We start from the raw sequence: 24,447 nt of genomic DNA, 5'->3' as shown, positions 1-24,447 counted from the left end.
GGATGTTCCACCATGAAATATTAAAATTTACCGTATCTCACGGGGATTGCGTGGCATTCTTGCACAGTAGTTCCACACTGGACTTACATTATAGATAGACTTTCACTTATCATGCTATGGGGTAACTAGTGGAATCCTCGTAATATGGGAACAATTGGCCAAACCACCAATGCTGCATCTGTGCCTTTGTTCCTCTGGAGGCTTTCGTGTTGCAAGTGTGCACCCAGATGCATAGGATAACACCTGATTGATCAGCCAGGTGCTGCTAGTTGTTGCCCAATTCATAGGGTTTGGCACGTGCTCCAATGTCTAGCTGTGCCTACATAGATAAAACAGGCATGTACAGGAAGAAAAAAAAAAAAGCAAGGCCTCAACTCAATGCATATGAATTTATTAAGCACATTAACCCACTTTTTACTTTGCTAGAGCTGCATATCACAGATGTATATAACAACTTTTGCAAGACCATTTAGCAGTAGCAATCATTATTCGACGGCACAAAGATATCCACAGTGTCTGCACTTTCATATTGGACAAGACAAGGTAACAGTGGGGGAGTGGGGAAACACCGACTTTCAGGAACATTAGAACTGGAGTTAAGACTTTGTCTGTTCAAGCACCATTTCCAATGTACCCAGTTCAGAGTTAGCTATTTTGGACTACAGTGGAATTGACACAGCCTGGAACACTGGCTATTACACAAACCTTGGGGGCTGCCAACGATAGAAACAAAGGTGATGTGACGCTCGACATAATCCTGGCTATGGCGATATAGAACTTAATTTGTCAACAATAAGTTTGTGTCAACAAAAGGGAGAAAAGAAAAAAAAAGAAAGTCTCATGTGACTCAAAGCTTTCATACAGATCTGAATTATGAATAGCTTGTGCTGCCTCACAATACTAATCGATAGAAAGTGCAACACAGAAATATACATAACCTAACACACTAACTGCACATTATTGGTGAGTTCAACCCAAACAAAGTAAACTTATGATGCATACTTCAATGACAAACGTAACGTAGACACATCCACTGTGTCTACGTGCACAGAAGAGAACCGATCAGACCTTCTCAGCTTGACTTGGTCAAAAAAGAAAAAGTGCAGCAGCATCTTTGGTTGGTACCTGTTCAAATCATACATTCCACTGGTAGTCTTTTATATCATCGATCACCCAGTCCAATTACCGCCTTTCCGCAATCCCTTTTTACCCCGATCAAAAAGACGTTTTCACGTTCCAAGTCGCCAACAAACGCTGGGGCGAAATGGCAAATATAAAACCGAGCTTGCGTGAAAATGTGCTTGGACACGCCCACGTATAAATAAATGTAACCAAGTTGACCGCACATACTTACACACTCCAAGCACCCTCCAATTGTCGCACTACTGTGTTTAGAAGAGTGTCGCGTGGCTCGCGTGGCTGACACATGCATTCGAGAGGGAGGGTCATGCACCACCTTCGGAGTGTAGTCCAACACCTTCTAGGCATGTTACAAAACAAACAAAAAGAAAACGGTGGCAGCCTGTGTCGACTCCCGCACCCTTGCACCGTTACAAACTGCTCCCCCGCTGTACTACTACCTTACGATATTTGGGGGTGTCACTGGGAGACCAGAGCTTAGTGAAAGACTACACCAGACGGGACCCCTGGCTGCATTTGCCTGGCTCCAACGCAGAGTATGGCAACAAAGTGGAAAGCTAGGGTCGTCTTCTCGATGCTGCTCTTTGTGAGGTTCTGCACCCTACAGCATGTGGCTGATGTCCCATATCTGAAAATTGAGGTGCCACAAGAAAGAGGGGTAAGGTTCAGAGTTCCTGGGTCCAAAGTCGACCATTATAGGTGAACTTTCAAATATGAAGAAAAGCACTTGGAACACTTCGCGTATTGACAGCAATCGTTTCCGAGTGCTGAAAGCAGCTGGTCGTGCCAGTTGCCTGCGACAGTTCTTGAATGCTCGTGCATTCGACAAGACTAACTTTTATACGCTTGGTTTGCTCACTCTAACATAAAAAGCAATGCAAAATGTTATTAAAAAAGAATCACTATTATATCAAGTATTTTGAAGTGTACACACACAAAATTAATATTCCCTGGAAAAAAAAAACACTTCTTTAATGCAATATTTATGCTGTAAGACACATTCGTAGTTAGGAGCAGTCCCAAAATTAATTTCTATTTTGAGACACCAACCTCAAGATACAAGCTAGTTTCAGAATCACTACTAAAAATGCATTTCATGGCATAAATATTGCATTTTACAGGAAAAATTAATTTTATGGCATGCATGTCCAGAAGCCAGGCAATTAAAAAAAAATTATTTTTAAGGAAGTTCAATGTTTTTTTTAAAGACCAATGCACACAGAGCATGCCAATACACTTTGGGGGCCTATGTCAAGAACCGACAGCGAATCGCCATGGGAACTGAGCGATGCAATGTTTGCTTGCCACGACCACTAGCAGTACTATATCGGCCTAGCTGAATATTGCCGTGCAAATCTGACTTTTGTGGCAGAATATGAAGGCAAGGGATCGAAATTCCGGTAGAGCCACATTATTCTAATCTAAAAAAAAAAGGGTGTATTGTTACACCCTTTTGTCCCATAGAGTAGTACACCCCAAAACTTCTTTTCGACGTACAGTGTGCTGACGTTGAACTAACAGCCCCTACTTTTACGAGGGGCTCGGTCACGGTGCGATATAACTTATTAAACAGCTAAAGTATGTATCCAAGGCTACAGAAAAAAAAAAAAAAGGTTTTGCAGTAAGGCCAAAAAAAAAAACCGATTGTTTTTTTGTTTTTTTTTGTAGTCAGACACATGTACATTAGCTATTTTAAGAAGTACCACTCGGCTATCAAGCCGCGTGTGAAAGTTTGCACAGTCTGTTGACGTCAGTGCACTGTGCATTGAACCGAAGTTATGGGGTGTATTGTATGGGACAAAGAATGTAAGACCAGTATACCCTTTTTTCTTTCTGAGAATGTATTACAATATTTGTACGTTCTGGGTGATACAGCAAAACAAAGTAGGCTTCTAACGAGTTTAGGTGACTGGACGCATTCAGCAGTGGATACTGCTCGAAGCCGGAGGGCTCTCACCTTTATGACCCTATCGGAGCCTGTGGTTAACAGGTGGCCCCGTGTGACGTCCAGGTGCATGTGCACCACTGGGTGCCGGGCTTCGTGGAACGTTGCCATGGACACACGGCTGAAATGGGGAAACGGGCCCTCTTTCATTTCCCGGCTTCAATCCATGCCAAGGGCCCCTAAAAGGTAAGGTGTCTCATGGATGCACACTAGAAGAAGCATCAAAGTGAAAGTTGTCTTTTCTTAGAAATGGCGTTGTTAAAGGGATACTGCAACGTTTTCCACGTTTAGAGAATATGCAGTTTGTAAATTTTATATTGTTTGTCTCGGCACAAGACAGAAAAAGTGCGGCACCTTCCCCCGAAATACTCCAATTCCACCGAGTAATCGCAAAGGCAAAAAAATGCCTTATTTGCCGATTTGCGGTTGCGTGTGCGGCGTGGGTGGGAACCACGGCGTTCCGTCGTTGGGAGTGCAGTCGACTCTCAATAACTCAAAGTCGCTTCATTACAATTTTTTTTTTTTATTACTTCAAAGCAGGTGTGTGGTCCCGGCAATTGCGCATAGAAGTCGAAGGGGAAAAATGTGGCAGTAATTCAAAGTTTGTGTCTGGGACTGGTTACTTCAAAGGCTCTTTTTATGTGCTCGAGAAGTCCGGCAACTCTGGGACCACGAAACAGCATCGCGGTTATGTTGACCAAGCTTAAATCATAAAGTGTGTGTTTTATTGCTTTTATCGACTGTGCATGCGCTTTGAGAAAATAAGAAAAGGGTGCGGCATGCAACTGGACTGCCATGCTGCCAAGCCTATAAAGCAGCCCAAGCTACGCCAAGCCAAGTCGAGCCAGCGTGACGGTGGGGGCGCGCATCACAGCATCGTTACCACGAAAATTACTGAAGCAAGCACGACCGTGCCGCGCAAACAGCCAACAAATCTTCGTTTGAGACATTACCCAGCTACGCGAGATGTTCCGTTTATCAAATATATCGATGCCAACAAACGTTCCGCAGTCCGTAGTCCGCTTTCGGACAGTGGCACAGTGCAAGTGATTGGGCCTAAGAACCATCATGTTGCTTTCCGTGCTAAGTGTCGCCAACACGGAACTGCTGAGGCACCACAAAGTGCAATTTTGCGTTTTCTTTGGCGAAGAAACTACTAAAGAGTTGGCAATTTGCAGAGCATACTTAAAACTGTGCGTCTTTGTTGGCGGAATGACGAGTCTTTTTGTTAGCGGAAGAGAGCAAAAATCAACTTCTCCCGGTGAGTACCGCATCGAACACAAATGGTTTGAATTTGAACAGTTTTGCTGTCCCCATGAGGTGTACATTATCAAGTCGACACGGTCAACATAATCAGTCTGCCTCCGTCGCTGCATTTTCCATCGGCCCTGTGGCGAACCGCCTTTGTGTTGACTGCTTGCAGCGACCTTCAATGTGAGGGTTGCTTTGTTTCAGTTCTTAAAATAAAAGCTAGTGTATGCAATAAAAAAATTTTGTCCTTCGTTCTATAGGTGATGCAGAATAATTCCCGCAGTTAATACACTAATGCCCGAAAATTGTTGCACTACCCACTTAATGCAGGATGAATTGATACTTCTTATGTTGCAATTCCAGTGGGATGCATTGTATAGCTTTAAAATGTATAACAATTTTAAATTTTTTTTATTTACTACATTCTTTAAGGGATTTTTTTGCGAAGTAGAACCATATTTACTCGAGTAATAGCCACACTATTTATGAACAAGGCCCTTGCGTCTACTTTCCCACAGAACATATATACAGCCAATCATTGCGTTGCACATAAATAACATAGCAAATAACCAGATGGAGAACACGATTCTTCATACAAATGCAATCTTTACAGATGGTATCTTTGCACGAAGGCGTTATCTCTGTCCTGTAAACAGCTGGAATCATGCCGTCGATCGCGGTGATTAGCAATCTGCGTGCTCTGCGGAAAAACGAACCCTCAGGTTTTCTTCATGAACAGTGTGGCTATTACTCGAGTAAATACGGTAACACGCACAAGCATGCAGAAATCTTTACAGGCAAGATGGTTGCACACCGGTGCTTCGTCGTTTACAACTACCGCACAGTGCCGACCCCTGCAGCCGTACTTTGCTCGCCATATTGCCTCACGTTTTTCCCAACTAGTTTCAGCAGGGCCTCTTCTTTTAATGCAAGGATGTGAAATGTTTCTTGCACAATCTGACTTCCTTTTCACAAGCATGCCTGCTCAAAAAAAAAACAAAAAAACCCTGCGATTTACATTGCACATTCATGCTCGATCCACATGAAACATAACGTATTTGTATTCGATAACATTGACTTAATTAGCAGTCACTTTCTAATACTATTCACATTCAATGGGCAGTAGATCTATCTGATATTTGCACACTTCTAGTTTTTACACAGATATTGTTCGCTGTGCCTCTGGCACGATCCGAACAAATCCACGTCTAAAGCTCTGCTTCCAGCAGACGCACAAATGTGGGCGAGGAGCTCGAGAGGGAAACCCAAAAAAGGAAAACATACTCGTCGTCGGTGATGATGACGTGGCACTCGTCGCAGACCCTCACGTCAAACTCGTAGCCCATGATGGGAATGCGACTTCTGTTGGAACTGCACTTGTCACACACCGCCTTGCCACACTTTCGACAGTGGTGCTATTTTTGAAAAAGAAAAGACGGGTATTCAGGTATTTATACATTAAAAGTTTAAACACAAAATGGACAAACCAACCCCGAAAGCTTACGTTTAAATACCTACACACTAGTGATGGGACTGAGCAGACTACTTCAGTGGAAAGGTGAGTGAAAGAGGCAGAAAGGAAAATGTGGGACATAAGAATGCAGGAAAAATCAGCTCTAACAATGTACAGGACAGCTCACAAAAACAGGACATAAGAAAGGAAAAGTGTTTGACAATCCACTGGGAACTTCTTCGCTGTTTGAGGCGAGAACGGGAGTTTTGAGGACGAGGACGTATAGGGGAAATAGACACATAATGTGCTGCCTGTCATGATGAGAGAGAGACACTTGAGCACTTTGTTTTTAAGTGCACTAGGCTTTGTCCTGCACTCCCTGAAGGGGTAACGGATTTGGCCGAGGCCCTGGGCTTTTTTAGCGATAATGGAAGGACGGAGGAGAAGAGGATTACAATTACAAAGAGGCGATTAGATGATTAGTGGAAATTATCTAGGGGAAATTGAATGATGCATGACTAACTAGCACAGCTGGGGACAGGGGATAAATTTGGACTCCCTCTTGCGTGGCTCCGGCCCAAAGTCTCAACCTGTCCCCCAATGAGTTAAGTGAAGGGTAACGCCGACAAGGTTTGACCAGAGGAAAATTGGCGACTCCCTCGCTGGGGGCAAGAGGCAAAGGGTGATGTTTTTAGTTTTTTTTGCCCGATCCCCCTAAGTTCATCCCAGCGATATCCCACACCACCTGGTGATAGTTAGGGGGTCAAAATTGGCTTAGAAGGGCGGGGGAAATCAAATGTTTGTCTTTCTTAGACTTTGGCTACGTGGCGCAAGCTACCGCCAGCTACAAAGGGTGCTATAGCCAGTAACATCCATCCATTCATAAAAAAAAAACAATGTGGATTACTCCATCCAAGTGCGCTCATCACAAACAATGTGCAACAACACTTGCCTGTCGGATCCCGATCGTTTTTTGGTCCATCATTGCCTTGATGTTCCAGAAGAACGGACGAGAACACCGTTGGCACGTGTCGCTCTCTCCCCACTCCGGAGTCTGTGAACAAACATCAAGAGTCACGTCGAGCCCCACATTCCTGTTTTATATGAGGTTTCAGAATGCTCCCTCATTCTAGCTGCCACTAGTAGAAAGCAGACTTAAACTAAGAATAAATAAGATTCGTTTAAAAAAAAAAAAGATTTCAATATTTTAAGGGGAAAAATAGCTGGAAACAGGCTCCAGGAAAATCACAGTTTTTTCTGAAATCTAAGTGCTCGACAGATGATAAATATTTTGACAGTACTGTATATATCTGTTGGGACAAAGCTTCAATAGCCATAATGATTAAGATATATTATGCTAATGCAGGGATGGAAGCAAGCTTCAGCCTTTTGTAGCATGTCTGAGAGCAGCAAAGGTGCACCTTTGGAGCAGCTTTGGAGCAGTAGAAGTTCTGCATTGGAGCAGCTCAAGAGTCACAAATGTGGAGTTTCGTAGCAGTATAAGTAAATCTTGGAGCTGGTCGCCCAGGCCAAACCTAAAGCTATAAGCGCAGAGATGTTTTTCTAAATACAAAAATATCACAACAAAGAAGCACCTCCATAAGACCATTGCAGGACCATTTGCAAACATACCCTTTCCTTCAATATAATCCAGCCCATAGCATAAAACAGCAAACAGCATTAATGCAATTTATCTTAATGGCAGTTGCTGAGAACAGTCCTGGTAGCCGATTGGTTCCGCTTATGAATTTCCACCAGTCAGCAAAAAAAAAAGTGAATCTTAAAGGGCAACTCCGCTTCATTTTTGGTTTTGAAAAAACAATGCAGTCCTCTTCAGTATCGCCTAGGAAGACCACACGTCAAATATTACGACGCAGTTCTTTCTAAATGTTTCTTAAACGGTCCGGCAAACTTTGCAACTCGCCAAGTTGCCGAAATCGGCTGACTTGAGCGGGCGAATTCAGGCGCAACCAACAGCGCAGTCAAGGCTACGGCATGGGCGGAGCCAACATTGAGCTAAACACCATCTACATGGCCCCCTTTTGCTTGTTTTTACTTCTCCGATCGAGCGTAGCGCGTGACGTCAGCAACGTTGCCTCTCGGCGCTCGGCGGTGTCCACGTGATTGACGTACGCGCCTGCGCAGCGCGCTTCTTGGGAGCAGGCCAACCGCCCGCCGTGGTCCCGCCGTTACCGCCGTCTTCCGCGTCACAACCATCGTTGTCATCTCACCGTTTGTGATTATTGCATCTCGGAGTTTCGTCCACACTATGGACACCACGTGCGCAGAGTCCCAGACTTATGCCGCAGTTGTGCAGACGTCGTCGAATGCCAGAGACACCAAAACGTGGCGAAGAGTGCTGTGCAGACGACACTCGCGCCTGCCGCACGCTCGCCCGCCCCCATCCCGCCCGTCGTTGGGCCGAGGATCACGTGACCTCTCGTACCACGTGATGGCCATGTACTTGGCGGCCCGAGGCCAATGTTGCCGGACGGAGCCGAAGTTTCGGTTTCGATTTCCGCTCGTGTTTAAAATTAAATTTAAAAATATATATCCCATTTTTCGCGAAGCAAACGACGTAGTGTCTTTTACTAGGGCTTTTTAATTCGAAATCACTCATTATCCCAAAATCTTCGGAATTGAGCGGAGTTGCCCTTTAAGCCTCATGAAAACAAAACGTTCTGCCTATTTAAAGCGCAATCCAAACCAACGCTTCTTTTTGCGCCTGTAGGTCGTGCGGCTGCGGATGTGACGTATTTTCGTGACATTGCGCCACTTCTTCGCTCCTTCCGGGCGCGCACAAAAAAGTTGGATAATTTCAACTTCTTTCTCAACGCGCACAAAAACGCGCGGTGACGTATAGGGCGCTCCTGCGTCCCGGCCAATCGGTGGAGGGCAAGCTAGTTCCGGCTCCGCGTTTCTTCGCCGCCTTCTCAGAGCAAGTGACAAAAGCGCCCGGTGCGCATCCACAATTGGCCCTCTCCTCCCCCCACTTTTATTCTCTTCCAACATAACAACGCGATCACTCTCTCTCTCCGCCTTCTGGCTGTGACAGACTGGCCGGCCAGGCCAGTCTGTTGCGCGCGTGCGCGCTCGCCCGAAGCTGGCCCGTCCAAACCAAAGCGCACGGTTCTGACTCAGAAAGCGCGCCCGGAAACAGCAAAAACGTCAGGAAATGCGTCACATCCGCAGCCGCACGACCTACAGGCGCAAAAAGAAGCGTTGGTTTGGACCGCGCTTAACACCCAAATCTCAAGATCTACAAGTTGAAAACAAGAGCCTCAAGGTACAGAGCCGACACTGTTAGCGCGAACAAGCGATCGCCGGTTTTTCCAGTTTTTCTCTTTGAAACCATGGGATGTCCATTCAAGTTAATATTGCAACGGAAAGAGCTCATTTAGTTCTATAAATTAAGCAATAAAATGTTGTGCTTGCTAATGCTATTTTGAAGTAAAATGTGAAAATGCGCCAATGTCGTGTTCGCGCTAACAGTATCGCGATGTGTACACCTAAGCACTTCTTATGAGTTGTGAATGCGAAAGCATGCGTGCCATTGTTCCGCTCCCGCGCTTCGTTTGTGGCGTATTTGCATCAGCCGTGCGCACGCTCTCCCAGCTCTTCTCGCAGCTCTGACCTTGGACGCTTCGTGTTACAGGCGCGCTCGCGGCGCGGACAAGCGGCGCCATGGGGCAGCGGTCGTAGAAACTGACGCGCGCAACGGCCAATTGGAGCCTCGTCGACGCGCGTCAGCCAATGGGATTGACGGCGAAATCCATCGGCTTTACTCCACTCCTTTAGGATCGGGGAAACTAGGTGCCGTTGTCTAAGCTTTTCGCACGATTTCGTAGCTGGGAGCTGGCTTCACTTGGAGAAAGGATTGAAGGTGCCGTTTGCGTGCTTCAAACTGATGACGTCGGCTCGCTCCACAGGACCAGTTAATGCTTTCGCATTAAAACCATTTCAAGATGCCATAGTATGGCCCAATACTTAGTGGCTACAGTTTTCATTATTATGAAATACAAATGTTCCAAGTCCCTGTTTAGCAAACATGAATGCATCCCAATACTCAAGTTAACAGAGTACAAATCGACTCTGTTAACTTGAGTAACTTAAAAAAAGTACAAACGTAAAATATTGAAAGCTTCATGACATCATCCCTGCTCATACATGGCGGCAGAAACCAACACACCCAAATGAGTACACGTGGTACGAAAATAAACACGTGACTTTTACTATGTATTTATATTCGTCCAAATACGGCATATTTCTGAATTATAGAGGCATTTACTTTTCCTCGCATTCGGAACAGATGACTTAAACAACCAACTCGCGCGGTTCTTCCTTGTGCTGCTGGCGCCTGACGGCTCCTCAACATGAGACCATGAAGTGAATTGGAACACTCTGTCTACTTGATTGGTCCAAAATAAATCATGGTCATTCTCGTTACATGAAAATAGGCACTTGGCACCCGTTTTTCGTTAAACGAAAGTCACCTGCTTTGATGTTGATACTATCACATTGGTATGGTGGTTCCATTACATTGCTTCATAATTATTCTAAACAAACACAACACAATAAACCACTATGGCCAGTAAAGAACGAAAATCCCATTAAGATAACTTAAAAAAAAAAAAAACTTTTGGCTAGCTTTGGCACAATGGTGTGCACTTGAGATCAGAATGGCGCACAATGGCGCAACTGGCACGGTGCATCCACCCTTGTAATGGTAAAAGTGTGAAATGCAACATCAAAAGTGTGACTGGAAACCTTGTTGCCGTTTTCCTGATTGCTAAATGCATTGCCCGAAAACACTAATACAAAAGCAGACTCCAAACCCATCATTTGGTAAGTGCAAGTAGGCCTGGGATAATTCTTAGTATTACTACTAAGTGCTAAGGGCAGCTGCACAAGTCATGCATAAGTGGCACTAGTACACTTTCAATCATGCAACAAAAATCAAATAGCTTCTAGACCGCGGGCCATTAGTGTATGTAGAAGGAAACCTCTGCACGCACTTCTATCCTCTTGGTTGTCATGTTCCAGAACACAAGCGTAGAGTCCTCGCTTGCAGAGATGAGTGTCTTTCCTGGACTATGATAACATAAGGCTGTCACTTTGTTGCTGGAAAGAAGCAAAACACAGGTCTGGTGTCAGGGAGGGGAGGTTTTTTTGCTAAAGCAACTATCCTATGTTTAAGATAGCTTCGTGGGTTAACATTAATGAAAAGCTCTTTGGGGTGGGCAAACAAAACTTTCTGTGAATTTTATTTCTTCGTACGTACAACCTGCACCTGCTTGCAAAGAAGTTTCATAAGTCTACTTGGGAGTTCATCATGAACTACAGAACATCAGCCAATGGGAGGCAGAGATAACATATAGACTCAAACAAGTAGGCTCTAGAGTTACTGAGCATGATATTTACGTGCTCAGATTCCAAATGCATATCTGAATGTCACCTGCGTTTCCTGATTTGAAATCCTTCTCTGCAAGTTCCTGTGACTGGCGACTGCGCACTCAGTGAAAAAAGCAGACGCTCTAGCCTTTTTCGTTAAAAGGTGCAGGCTCTATGCATGGAGAAGTGGCATCAATTCACGAGTTGCTCCACTATTTTACTTTTTACAGAGAAAATTCTCAGCTTATTCCATGATGCAATGCAGATGTTAGTTCTTGTTAGCACATATATCTCCACACCTCCAAGTGCATGGCCTATTGTACCATTTTTTTTTTGGTGCACACAAACTCAGCCGTCTAGTCATTCAGAAGAAGAGAGGCACGCATTCAGACTTACTGGTGGCCCTGCAGCTCATAGGCAGTGCCCTGCTTTCCCCCAATGTCCCACACAATAATGGTCTGGTCAAAGCCGCCGGAAAAGAGCAGCTTTCGTTCGGCATCCCAAGAAAGGCACTGAATGCTCCCTGCAGAAGAAACGAAAGGGGCGTCCATTGGCCGTAGGTCTCGAGTATGGGCACTCTGCGTCTTTTCTAATTGACCCCATTCTTGTAGTACCACTCAGTGTTGCATCGTCCACACACCACAGCTAAGCCTATAAATATATAGACCTCATCGGCGCTTGTACCTTCGGGGAAAACAGCTATCCAACAAACTGGAAGGGCAACTTGCATGATAGACATACGGTCGAAACTAGAGCAAGACTGCAGGCGAGCTGGTTTAAGACTAACGTTGTAATCCCTGGAGCAAGGGGAAGACGATTCGAAGGAAAAACACAAAACTCTAACAAACGAAGAACGAGCACAGTTCTGTGTTTGTTGTTTGTGCCGTCTTCCACTGAATTACGATGCAAGATGAGAAAAAGTTTTCAGCAGTTTGAAGGTTTCGTCAAGCTTAGAAAGATGCCTCAAGCACTTCCGAACGCCGACTAGACAAAGGAGACTCGAGATACTCGTCAACTTCCAGGGTCAACAGTTAGTTGGTGGTGTTTCATGCTGCTGGTATCCCCGACTATGGGTCGTTTAGTCCTGTGGCTCGGTACAAGTACAGGCTAACTGTCAGCTCGACACCATCGTGTGTAGCGACACCAAGTGGTTTGTCAAAACATGTTCTCAGCAGCATTTCAAATGGTTACACAGGGTAGCCACAGATTACTCAATAGGCAACACATTATCTTACCTTACATAAAGCACATATTAGGTTTTGCACATCCTCTCAAGTGATGAAGTGCCACCACTTGCACAAAGCGGGTCAACGGTGCGTCCACTCACCCGAGTGTCCCTTGAGTGTGGTCACTGGCTTGTAGCCAGTTTCCTCCACCTTCACCATGGTGATGTGGCCAGAGTAGTCGGCAATGAATGCATGCTTGGACTGCGCGTCAAATCTGCACGTTCCTTTAAGGTTGTGACAACACTGGATGCCAGAAGCTCTAGAATTTCATTCTAACAAAATATACCTTAGATTTTATGTCTCCTCATGGCATGCATGTATGGCATGTGAAGTGAATCGAGGTGCGAAGTTGTGTTCGTGACGACCTAGTATCAACAATGTTACTGAGCCTAGCAACGTTTGGCATCAAGTCCTGGTGCAACATGATGTCGTGTCACGTAACATCGTGACCTGACAGACGTCACAGTGTCGTGCGACGTTGATGACCACGTGGCGTTGCAGTGTGACGAGACGTCACTTAGAGAGAAGCTGAAGCACTTTTGAGAAATCCGAGACAGGATCGGAATTTTGTCCCGTGAATTCAGTGATCGCACTTATCTTGGGCAGAAATAAATGTAAACCGAATTTATTTTGAAAAATGTGCGCAGCGATTGCCACTGGGCACACGGTGATCCTCTCTGCCACCTGTTATCTGTCCAGATCTTCGTGATGTCATCATTGGCAGGCATCCCTGAGCCAACTTACTGGCGGGCAAGGGTCATCCGACCCGGCTGATGACGTCACTTTTGCTAGTTCTTCTCTTCACTCTCGCGCTTTCCTACCCTCGGCGCACCAAAACGGGCTAATCTACGTGGAAATTTTAATTGGCGGTCACGATGCTCCTGCTAGTAAGATCGAAAGAACAATTAAAACACATCATTTTCAAAGTGTCTAGTACATTAGAAATTTTTCTGTCTGTTCGAATTCAAGGACTTCTTCAGTTTCCTTTTAACGCAGCGACATCAAATGGCATGTTATGGCGAGTGATTAATCGGGCTGTTGCCAAAAAAGAAAGGTCACGAAAACCCGGTTTACATCCACTGCACATGTGCAAATGCAGTTTGATTGGCCCAAGCTCAAAAGGATACTGAAGCGCAGTGCACCAGGCATTGCATTGGAAGCCGCCGAGACGGCGACCTGTTTCTGAGCAGTGCCACTGGAAGTACTTGTCCCTCGCCACGCTCAGCACCCACTCGGCAATCAGAGAGAACACAATGCCCACCACCTTGCCCTGGTGCGCTGTTGGGAGAGGCGGGAGGACGGACGCCAAGGGTTTACTTCAGACCCCCTGGAGTTCTGGAGCTTATATTTGAAGGCCAGAAGGTCCCAGAGGTTGGTTAGTGATTTCACTTTGTTTTGAAACGACTGCCAATTTTCTCCGACTGATCTGTGTGGAACCCCACCATGAAATCATCCGGAAATGTTGCTAGTTCAATGTTAATTTTCTCACAGTCAGCTTTCGTATAATCTCAAACTCGTTCTGCGCGAGTGGATGATTTTGGCACTGTAGCTTTAACATTAAAATGCAATAAACAATGATTGTAGATGTAATCTACCAGGATTACATCCTGGTAGATGTAAAATTGGTGAAACAAGGTCTGGATGGTTTGACATAACAAGATCCAAAACATCTGCTGACGACGAGATCACTCTCGTAGGTTCAGTAACTAATTGCGTTAAGCCAAAAACTAAGCAAAGTTTAACAAAGTCATTACATTCGGATGAAGACATGGTCATAGATGAATTACTCTTTGTCCACAGAATAAAAGGATAATTAAAGTCACCTAAAAGAAATATTGGGCAACGGGAAATCATAATTACGGTATTTAATGAGTCATGCAGAGCTTTAATGAACGTGGATGAGCTAGACCCAACTGTCTATTCCCTGGTTCCTTTACTTACCCAAATAATTTCTTTGATGAGTCATTTTGTTGAAGTCGTCGGCGACTAGGAATTCCTGGAGAAAACGTAAAAGTACAGTGAGCTCCCATTCTGCTAGACGGATTACAATCAACAAATACCACCGTGGAACGAATACTTACCGATATGGAGCCATTGTCCATTCCAATAAATAAGCGCCGGGTCTCGGAATTGTAGTCCATGGACGAGGCAGCAGCTGGAATGTTTGCCAAGGACACAATAAATCAATGCTCTTGGGAACACTTGAAACAATGTAGTATGGTGCTACAGACCGTTGCCACTCAAGAGCGTAAGTCGAGGGGAAGTGAGGCCGGGGAAGGGGGAAGCGGACGGAACGCTGGAGTGAGGAGGTTTCATCCTCTCCAGCGTTCCGGTCTGATTCCTCCTCCCCGGCCTTCCTTTCCCCCACCCCTACCTTCTTGAGGCACAATGGACTATAGCATGATGCATATTTCAAGCTACAGAAATCAGTTACAAGGCCTTCTACTGGTACACTATGTCAAATACAGCAAGAGTAGGACAAAAACAACTGGGATTTATAGAGATACAACCTGTGTTACAAAGAACTTCAGGAAACATTTCAGCATTAAGACTATGAATACAATTATAAGGGACCTGGCCACTTTACATTAGGCAACATCTGAGTGACTATGCATGCATCTACAGTTGTTTGAAAAGACAGCCCTTAGTAACTTCTACAACTGAACAATCCATTAGACACAATAAGTGCAAGATGCACATCTACACAGCAACAAAACAATTTCACATTACTGAACCAAAGTCTGGAGCTGACCATGAAACCAAATAAGTGGATTGAAAATTTTTATCCAGTAAGTCAGCAGATTTTTTTCATGCAAAAAAGATCAAGATTTAAAGCAATAAGCAAAGTACTACATCAACAAGTTCTTGGAATGCAATCTAACATGACTAATAACAAAAATGCAGATGCTCAAATAAGCACTGAAGGTACCTCGCTAGGTTATCTCATTTCCATAAAATCTTCCATAGTTAATCCGAGTTCCGTCGAAATAACATCCTCCCATTTGCACCTGCTAGCAATTTGTCTCGTCATGATCACCCATATAAAGTTTGTATTCTTTTTGTAAAACTAAGTTATTCAAATTTTCCCCGGTTCATGCAGGCTACAGTGGACTGGCATGAGTTGGCAGGCGGAACAGTCCAGACTGCGAACCATGACAAACTATGTTGCCGTGCCAAGGTGCGCAAGATGATGCCCTGCTTCTATTCAGTAGATTGCTGTGTTTCAACAACATTTATTTAATATGACTTGGGCATTTACAAATGTATACATGCATTTGTGCAGCTTTTTGTTGGGTCCTCCTTGTAGTTCTGTTCACCATGATCCTGTTTGTTTTATATTCATTATTTACAATCTCATGCATTTGTGCGGCTTTTTGTTGGGTCCTCTTTGTAGTTCTGTTTACCATGATCCTGTTTGTTTTATATTCATTATTTACAATCTTTTAAGATTATGAAAATGGTTTATATAACAACTCCTCTATGCAAGCACAAGTACAGGTATTGATTTAATTGCCTTTAAATAATAAGCAAAATATTTTAGTGTCTTAACCAAGGAAACAACTTGTTTCCTAGGATTAAGGCTAAAACAATTTGAAAACACCACTTCAACATCTGGTCAATATTCTGCTGATATGATCACAAACCAATAAGAATGTTTTATGTCATCAGCAAATACCAGAAAACAAGTGCTTTGACACAATTTAAACATTTTTTTAACAAGATGCTTAAGGCTTGATTTTTGGGAGACACCAGAAAATTAGACGAATTTATCTTTCGAAAAGACAAGTATGTTTTAAAGAATACAAAATCCTGAAAATGTAGACTATATGAACAGAATAACAATCAAAATGAAGGATGATTCAACATGTCAAAGGCATTTTACATATGAAGTTTATGGTTTTAACTTGCCCAGGTAGTATGATTTGCTCGGATGAACCGAATCTGAAACCAATGTTGACGCAAAAAACTCACATGGCATGTTATGGCATATACTTGGCCAGTACTGCCCAGTGTCTCTCCGGAGCCATACTCTGACGGTCCTGCAAGCCAAACAAGTTAATTTAAAAGTACATAATATTTAAATAATGGTACTTTCTTGTTTGATTCATTTTATGTTGAAATACCTGATGAAATTTAAAAACAAATAAAAACAGTTTTTAATGGCTACAACCAGACAGCAGCCCCAGCACAATCCAAGAAGAGTACACTAACACGTGGCTCTGACATTGCTCCACTGTAGTAGCACTGCCATCAGCACGGAACATCCAAAAACGTTTCACCTCATCCGAATCTGCTTTTCAGTGCCCACACCTGGCGAGGGCAAGTGCAGACCTGTTCGTAACCAGAGTGTTGATCTATAAGCTAGTGACAATCATACATGGGTAAATTACTTTCAAATTATAATTTAATTACAATTACCTTGCTTCAAAAGTAGTTTAACTACAATTACAATTACTACTACGTGAAAAGTAATTATTTTAATTACAATTTGCTTTTCAAAAGTAATGAAATTACTTTACAATTACTTATTTCTGAGAGCGACCCGACTTCGGCCATGTAACTTTAAACGAGTTGTATAGAATGCAACGCATTTGTTCACTCCTTGCCCCAATGTTGGAGGAGGCTTAAGCATCGCTGCATAAATGTCACGTATTGTACTTTCCTTTTATGAATTTTGTTAAACTCGTGATAGAAATTGGCAGTTTGGAGCAATGAAGTGCTATGTTCTTATATTTTAATAAATAATAATAAATTAGATCTTTAGCTGGAAGACGCCAGACGGCTAACGAAAAAATTGGATTCACAAACTTTTGTTAGCTCGCCAAATAAAAATGTGACAATTGGTCATATATAAATATTTTACAAGAATTAATAGAAAACTAAACTCCACACGTGCTAATACGACCGCATTCACACCCAAACAGCATGATATTATAAATTATTCCCATCGAGTTGAAATTATAATGGCTCAGAAATATATAACCGAATCGGGACTTCCGAATCATTGGTGACAATATTCACAGGTGCGAGGTCAGTCTCCAAAATGCTTATGCAAATAATATCCGAAGTAAAACCACCAGGAAATAAACTTGAAAATAATGCAAAGATACAAATATGCAACAGTACTGGAAGAAAGACGTATACACTCCGTGCGGGAACTATAGGGGGCGCTTTGAAAAACGCGCGCAGCGCCGCTAGCGGAGGAGCTGGCGTTCGACCGTGAGGCTCGTTCAGCAGCCTGCGGCGCCTTTTCGCATGCCAAGCTGTGGCGGCGGAAGCGCGCACGGACGGAACTTTTGCTTTTTGAGCCGATACGTTGAGGGTGACGTTGCATGAATGCTGGGGCAGACCTAAGAAGGGCATTTAGCTGTTCTCCTCTTCTTATATATTGAGTTTTAGTCGTTATTCGGGGGAATTTCTCTATTTGCGGCCAAAAAAGGAGTTGGAGCAATTTTCCGAAAAGCAAGACGGCCGCCACCATAATTGCTTTGAGTGGGAAATTCATTTCGCTCGTCGCTGTAAACGTAGGACTGCTGGAACGATGATATTGGAGGCGAGTGAGATGTCCACTAACTTTTTGCACCAAGTGTGCCAAGCTTCATTAAGACAGCAGGTGTGAAAGTTGTTTCTAACGAATGAAGAAATAAAGCTGTACGGTATATCCAATATTGGACCCAAAATGTTGTGTTATTGCGGGCTGTGCAAAGTGCAGATTTGAGCACACGGGTGCTTGGACTTGACAGTAACATGACACAGCACTTATTATAAAAAAAAAAGTGGCATAGGGAAACCAGGTGAAAATTTGGTTTGGGCGGCGTAACTCAATGGGAACCGGTTTTGACCATGAAAAGGCTGTCAAGAGAATACCACTGGTCGGGGGAGGTGGATACTTTAGAGGTAGGAAGGGACTAGTGAACTGTACTTCCCATTGAAACAACTTTCCGAAAGGTGGTTCCAAAGTCGAGAAAACGAAGTTGTCGGCCAACACGGTTTGGCCGCCAAGGGCTTTTGCGGTCAGCTGTTGTGTAATAACCTGTTGTGCGAGGTGTTGATTTTCGTCCCACAGGTACTTTGACATGACCGTCACTTGGCACAACACTTATTATAACAAAAATAGTTGGCATAGCGAAACCAGGTGGAAATTTAGTTTGGGCGGCGTAACTAAATGGGAACTGGCTTTGACCGTCAAAGGCTGTCAGAAAATACCACTCATAGTGGGAGGTGCACACTTTACAGGTAGGAAGGGACCAGTGGACGGTACTTCCAGTTCGAACCACTTTGCGATAGGTGGCTCTAAAGCCGAGAAAAAAAAATTGTTGTCTACAGAACTCGGGGTATGAGTGTTTCCACATCCAAAAGGAGGCTGATCAAGAAAGAAAGCACACCACATAAACTTGCATACTCAAACGCCGATTCTCCAGTGATTCCTAGATTCATGGTTGTTTTCTTTAGATTTATATTTGTCACTTTTTTTACCATTCAAATCTTTCTTCATGAAGTATAGATTGCGTGCCATGTTTGTCCGGAAATATCATCGACACGTACGATGGGGACGAAACTTCTTTGGAGGGCATTCCTCCAACGAAATTGGCACTGCATACCCGCGAGTGTGGGATGGCATTTCAGTTCGTCCCATCGGCGCTGACACATGTAGGCGTTACTGGTACGAAAACAAATGCAGAGCGCAACGCGGCAGTGTAGAATATGTCAGCCGTGCCGACACAGTGGCAGACATGATCGGGACACCAAATTTCTCGTGTCGTACGGCACGGCTCCATCGTTGTCGCTGCCCCACAAAACATCAGCGAGGTGAAAAACTGTGAAACTTTGACTCCAGGAGATACGACGCATAACTATTGAAGCACTTCATGACGCATCACAGGCAACACTTCATGCTGTGAACCCAGCGCAACAGCACCACTCCTACTTCAACGCGTACCAACGTACGCGGCGTGGTTTCGGTTTCGTTTTCTCTGGGGTGCTCACTGCCTACCTTCGGTACCGGCCGCGCGGCGGCGCGCCAGTCGCGTCGCACGGAGTGTATAAAACTGACATAAAAAAAAAAAAAAAAAACGTAGACAAGTAAAATTTTTAAGCTCAACTAAAAGCTGAAGCTTTTTTTTTTCATGTTTATGCTATTGTGTTTTGCTCGCTCCACAGACGGGCCCACACGGCGCCGTTGAGGTAGATTCCAAAGAGGATTGTCTCTCAGCCCGCAGTGTAAGCAACAAAATAAAGAATGCAATACTATTCTTATTGTGCGTATATGTGGGTGCGTGTCTATGTGTGCGAGAGCGTCACCGAGCGCTGAGGCTTTCAGAGAGGTTCCATCGGCTGCACAAAGTCTTGTAAAAGTAATTGTAATTGTGCCTGAAAACTTGCAATTACTGACACTAGAAACTAATTAAATTACAATTATTACATTTCCTTCTGGCTAAAAGTAATTACAATTATAAATTAGCAAGAAAAGTAATTAAATTACAGTAATTAAATTACTGTAATTGAGTTATTTCCCAAGTATGATGACAATACACGACTGTTTCATTGGTCTGTTGCAAGTTTGTATAGCAAAAAATGAGTGCTGCACTAGACTCATGCACACTCTTTTATATATTGGACACAACACCACAAGAGTTGTAGACACGAATGCATGGCCTTTTATTCACAGGCTTGCGCAAAATGGCAATGCTCGAACCCACATTTTTCATAACATCCATTCTCATCCACAAGATGAAGCGCAGCGAGCACTTGTTGACATTACAGTTAAGCAAAACTAAGCTCAAAGGATAAGGAAGTATACCAACAGCTCCAAACCACAAAATGATGGGTATATGAACATGTACATGAACATTAAAAGCTTAGCTCCGTTGGAAATGGTATGTGTGCGTGTTCTTTCAGTGTGTTTTCTACCAACCTTTTTCCTGTCCCAGCTTTTAGTTACATTTAGGACGAATCACCTTGCCTGTGTGCTCACCCTTCGTTCACGCTAAATCAACAGCAGTGTTTTGACAGCATTATGTAGTACGTAAACCATTAGAAGGAAGACCTCAGTTTCACAGGCTCAAGCTTACTTGCAACTACACTCAACATTCACCAGATGGCAGCACTTTTTGAACTTGTGTCCTATAAAAGCAGTCCCTTGGAGTTGCTCTTTACGCTGATAGCTACTAGAGCGTGCAAAAACAACAAAAGAAAGTGTAGTCTCGAGCAAACGCGGGAACAAAGCTATGTGATCCGCCCACACGTTAATCGTGATTACCTCGAATGCTCATCACCTCAGTACAACACTTACAAGCTCCGTAATTACGCTACCTGACCATTCTGATACGGACGATAAGTGTGGTTATAATCCGTGTTTACTTAACGCAAGTTTGAATGATTAAAACTCCCACTGTGTGTAGTGCATAACATTAACGCTTTTGGGAGCGGGCCAAAAGTGGCAAGGAAGTTGTCGACTGGCTCCAATTTTTACCTGTCATCGCTGATGCTGATGACACCATCCTCTCCAGGAATGATGACGGCGACGTTCACTGCCTCCTGGTGACCGACGAGTTTGTTGATCAGCTGCGGTTTCTTGGAGTTCCCGACTTGAGCGTCCGAACTTCCTATCGGCTTGATTTCAGCAGCCATGGGTGCCCCAGTCTGCTTCCTGTCACAGGAAGCAACAGCACGCACTCTCCTTGTTACGCAATATTTCAAAACACGCCCATTTTGTAGGCTTCCTGCTCAACTAAGGCGTACGTATATATTACCGTACTATCATGGATTGATTGGGAGGGCGCAGTAAAAAAATGCACGGATACTGTAGGCCTAAGGACAATCTTTCTGAGGGGCGGCTGTTTTCGTTCGCTGGGCGAAACGCCGCCGCTAGGCTCATATCGGTCCGATCGAGAGAGCAGACGGTTAAAAGAAAAAACACCGTACCTTTTAACATGAAACCGACCTTCGTTGATAATCCGGTGTAAATTTTGTTTCACGAATAAATCAGCTGTTCAGCCGTTGACATGAAGTAACTCGCGTGAAACACTTCGGCTACTCGGTGCTTGTTGGCTCTGAGCGCTCGCGAGCCTTGGCCCTCTGGCGAGGGAAGATGAAATTAGTTTTTGTTAGCGGGCACAGATGGCGCAACGTGCCCAGCAGTCCAGCAAAGTCCAGACTCCAGTCCTAGCGCGTGCTTCAGCGTCTCGTTGGTCTCGTCTTGAACTCCATGCGCAGAGAAAAAGGCTTGCCAAGGCCCAGTGTTGCCAATTTAGCGGTTTTCCCGCTAAACTTAGCGGTTTTTGGTTTTGGTTAGCGGGATAAATTATTGTTTTGCGGGCGGCGGGATTTTTAGCCGGTTTTATGTAACCTTGGCGGTTTTTTAGAGATATAGAAGTTTTATATCGGTTTACTGTCGACTATGCATCTTTCATATCCATAATAATAAGGATAATAAGCCACAGTCGTCTTCGCTGACCCTCAATAATTGTCTGGGTTGTGAGAGTAATGCCTGTGACGTCATCAAAACATTAAGACGTCGAATATCGGAACATGCCTTCCCGTTTTGTGCGCGCACGTTTGAACAGCATGAATGTTCCAATTTTCCTTTGGCGTTTTTGTCACTGTTTCGTGAAATGGGCGCGGTAAAGACGCTCAAAAGTTTAGAAAAGACCCCAAACTCAAAGACTGGCTACTGGAGGTTCCTGGTAATAGCAGACGAGCCAGGTGCCGCTACTTCAAAACGGAACTATCTGCGAAGAATGTGGATTTGGTCATGCAAGCTGCAACGAAGAAGCATGTTTCGGCCGCTGCACCTTTCTCCTCTGGTAGCAGACGACTCTACAAGTTGAACGGGTCTGACTAGTCACGCACTGCTGAAGGGTCCCTTGCCACGTTCATATGCGCTCACTCTGCAATTTTGGCTTCGGATCACCTGGGTGAACTGTGGCGTGGAGTGACAGATTTCTAGTCAAAACAAAAGGAAAGCTTCCTTTCAGATGGGAATGATATGATCTATACTGTTATTATACCTTGGTCGAGAATCAATGCAAAAAAAAAGTTTAAAAAGTCGCTTTGCGTTGTATTTTGGATTTAGCGGTTTTTTAGCGGTTTTCGGGGTTCCAACTGCGGGTTTTCAATTTTTGAGTTGGCAACACTGCCAAGGCCTACCTGCCTACCTCGCTGGCCAATGCTTGCGAACACTCGTGAATCAATCCTCCATGCCCAACGTTACACGTTGTCCGTGCCTAAACACAACTCTATGCCTGAACCCCCCGAACCGAAAACCGATAAAAGAGCAACAGTTTTCGGTAGTGCGGAACCGAAACTAGAAAATAAACAGATCGGTAACTGGACTGTTACCGTTAAAGAGAGTACGTTTTGGGAATTCATTTTTCATAAAATTCGAAGGGTGATTTTCGGAGTTGATTCTTTGATGCTGGGGTATATTGAGATTTCCAATTCTCCGAAATTCGGAGTTTCATTTTTGCCGTTTCCCCAACTTTCGAAAACTAAAAAAATAAATGAATAAATATCTGAGCACAAACCAAGGGCAAATCCAAAACTCCGGGTTTTTTTTGGGGGGGAGGGGGGGGGGGGGGGCGGGGGCGGAAAATTTGTCGGGATACTATTCTCCCATTCTTTCTTGTGCACCGGCGGGTCCACCCATGTCAAATTGCCCTCCGAGAAGGGGGGGGGGGGGGGGGGGGGTCTTCGCTTGGGGGGCGGCCACCCCCGTCACCCCATCCACCCCTTTGGATCCGCCCCTGACACAAATGTACCCTAAATTCCAAGAACTTACCTGTATCGAACGATATCTCTTTAGAAGGATGCGGCGTTAGCGCCAGGGGATGAGATGAGAGAGCGCGGGGACGTCGGAACATTTTAGGAACAACGAGTTCTGGTCAGCGGCGGATACAGGGGTGGGAGGGGGGGGGGGGGGGGGGCGCGGAAGCTAGGACTGAAGCCCGATGGTATAATGAGGCTCCGTTTTAGATGCTTAATGAAGTTGGTGAAACAGATTTATCTACAGTGAATATACAAAGTGCCACAAATGCAAAATGCTGTACTCTGATTCCTCAATGGCGAGGCGACACATTTTCAAATAGATTGTGTGTGCGGAAAAAGAAATTGTTACATCAACGCCGTCAAGGTCGGACAGCCGCAAACCATTTGTGAAGTAAATAACTAAAAGTAGTATGTAATCGGAATTATTTAATTTGTTCAAGTAATTTTAGTTGTAACTATCCTTTTGGAGCGAATTAGGTACTTATACGTATACGTAAAAAAATTTTAATTTCTGAAATCAATTTTTTAAGTATACGTGTAAACTCGCAGTTACAGGCATACGCAAGTTACTTAGCTCGGGTGAGTAAATAATACACCTCTGGCCCACACCATACTATACAGGGTGTTTCATTTTAATTCGAACAGATTCATTACAAAAAAAAAAAAAAAGAAAATCCGTGAAATGTGCACTAAATCTGTTTGTGCCGGTGAGTTATACGGTCAAGGGGAATGTAGGGGATTATCCTCACGATAAGCCGGATAATTAGTCCTTAACTTTTTCATTAGTGCAAATAAACATATACTTCTTATCAGGAACTTGCTGAGTGTCATTGAAAACCACTAAATCAGTCAATTCTAGAGCGACTTGAAGCACGTGGGTTCACCAAAGTTACCACTCGAGACAACAGGCGCAAAGCTAGCGGTGGTGAACCTCAGACGATAATCTAATCAAATTAAAGAACTGAATGAAGATATCTGAGTTCTAAGCATGGTTAAAATCAACGAAAAAAAAAAAAGGTAGGGAATTGTTTTCCTACCTTTATTTTTTTTTTATTTTTCTTTTTGCCTTTTTTGCCTACCTTTTTTCTTTCTCCTTTTTTCATGCCAATTTTTTTGTACCTTGTTTCGTTGATTTTGACCACGTATAATGCTAACCAACTAGCCCCCTCACCACCCTTCTACAGATTTTAGTTAATCATCCAACGTACTTCTTGCGAATTTTTTTTTTAAATAAATCTCTTCGATTTAAAATAATATCTTTTCGTAAACAAAAT

The 24,447-nt window shown here is 44.0% G+C and overlaps 1 protein-coding gene across 1 annotated transcript; it reads right to left on the bottom strand.

Annotated features, from left to right (window-relative positions):
* Nucleotides 1-375: 375 nt before the first annotated feature.
* On the bottom strand, nt 376-21,481 carry LOC8029722 (WD repeat and FYVE domain-containing protein 2). The gene is made up of 13 exons (XM_029982536.4): nt 21,332-21,481; nt 20,880-21,056; nt 16,379-16,446; nt 14,488-14,561; nt 14,348-14,402; nt 13,534-13,684; nt 12,508-12,620; nt 11,577-11,703; nt 10,805-10,910; nt 6,742-6,843; nt 5,621-5,751; nt 3,098-3,206; nt 376-1,768 (listed from the first exon to the last, which is right to left on the bottom strand). Exons 2-13 carry the CDS (start codon nt 21,035-21,037, stop codon nt 1,742-1,744), a joined length of 1,221 nt encoding a protein of 406 aa, XP_029838396.1. The 5' UTR covers nt 21,038-21,056; nt 21,332-21,481; the 3' UTR covers nt 376-1,741.
* Between the last annotated feature and the right edge of the window lie 2,966 nt (nt 21,482-24,447).

Source organism: Ixodes scapularis, unplaced genomic scaffold (genome assembly GCF_016920785.2).
Source record: "Ixodes scapularis isolate PalLabHiFi unplaced genomic scaffold, ASM1692078v2 PGA_scaffold3__209_contigs__length_174095766, whole genome shotgun sequence".
NCBI lineage: Eukaryota > Metazoa > Arthropoda > Arachnida > Ixodida > Ixodidae > Ixodes > Ixodes scapularis.
Note: the sequence above shows the minus strand (reverse complement) of the source record. Positions and strands in the feature narration are given on the sequence as shown.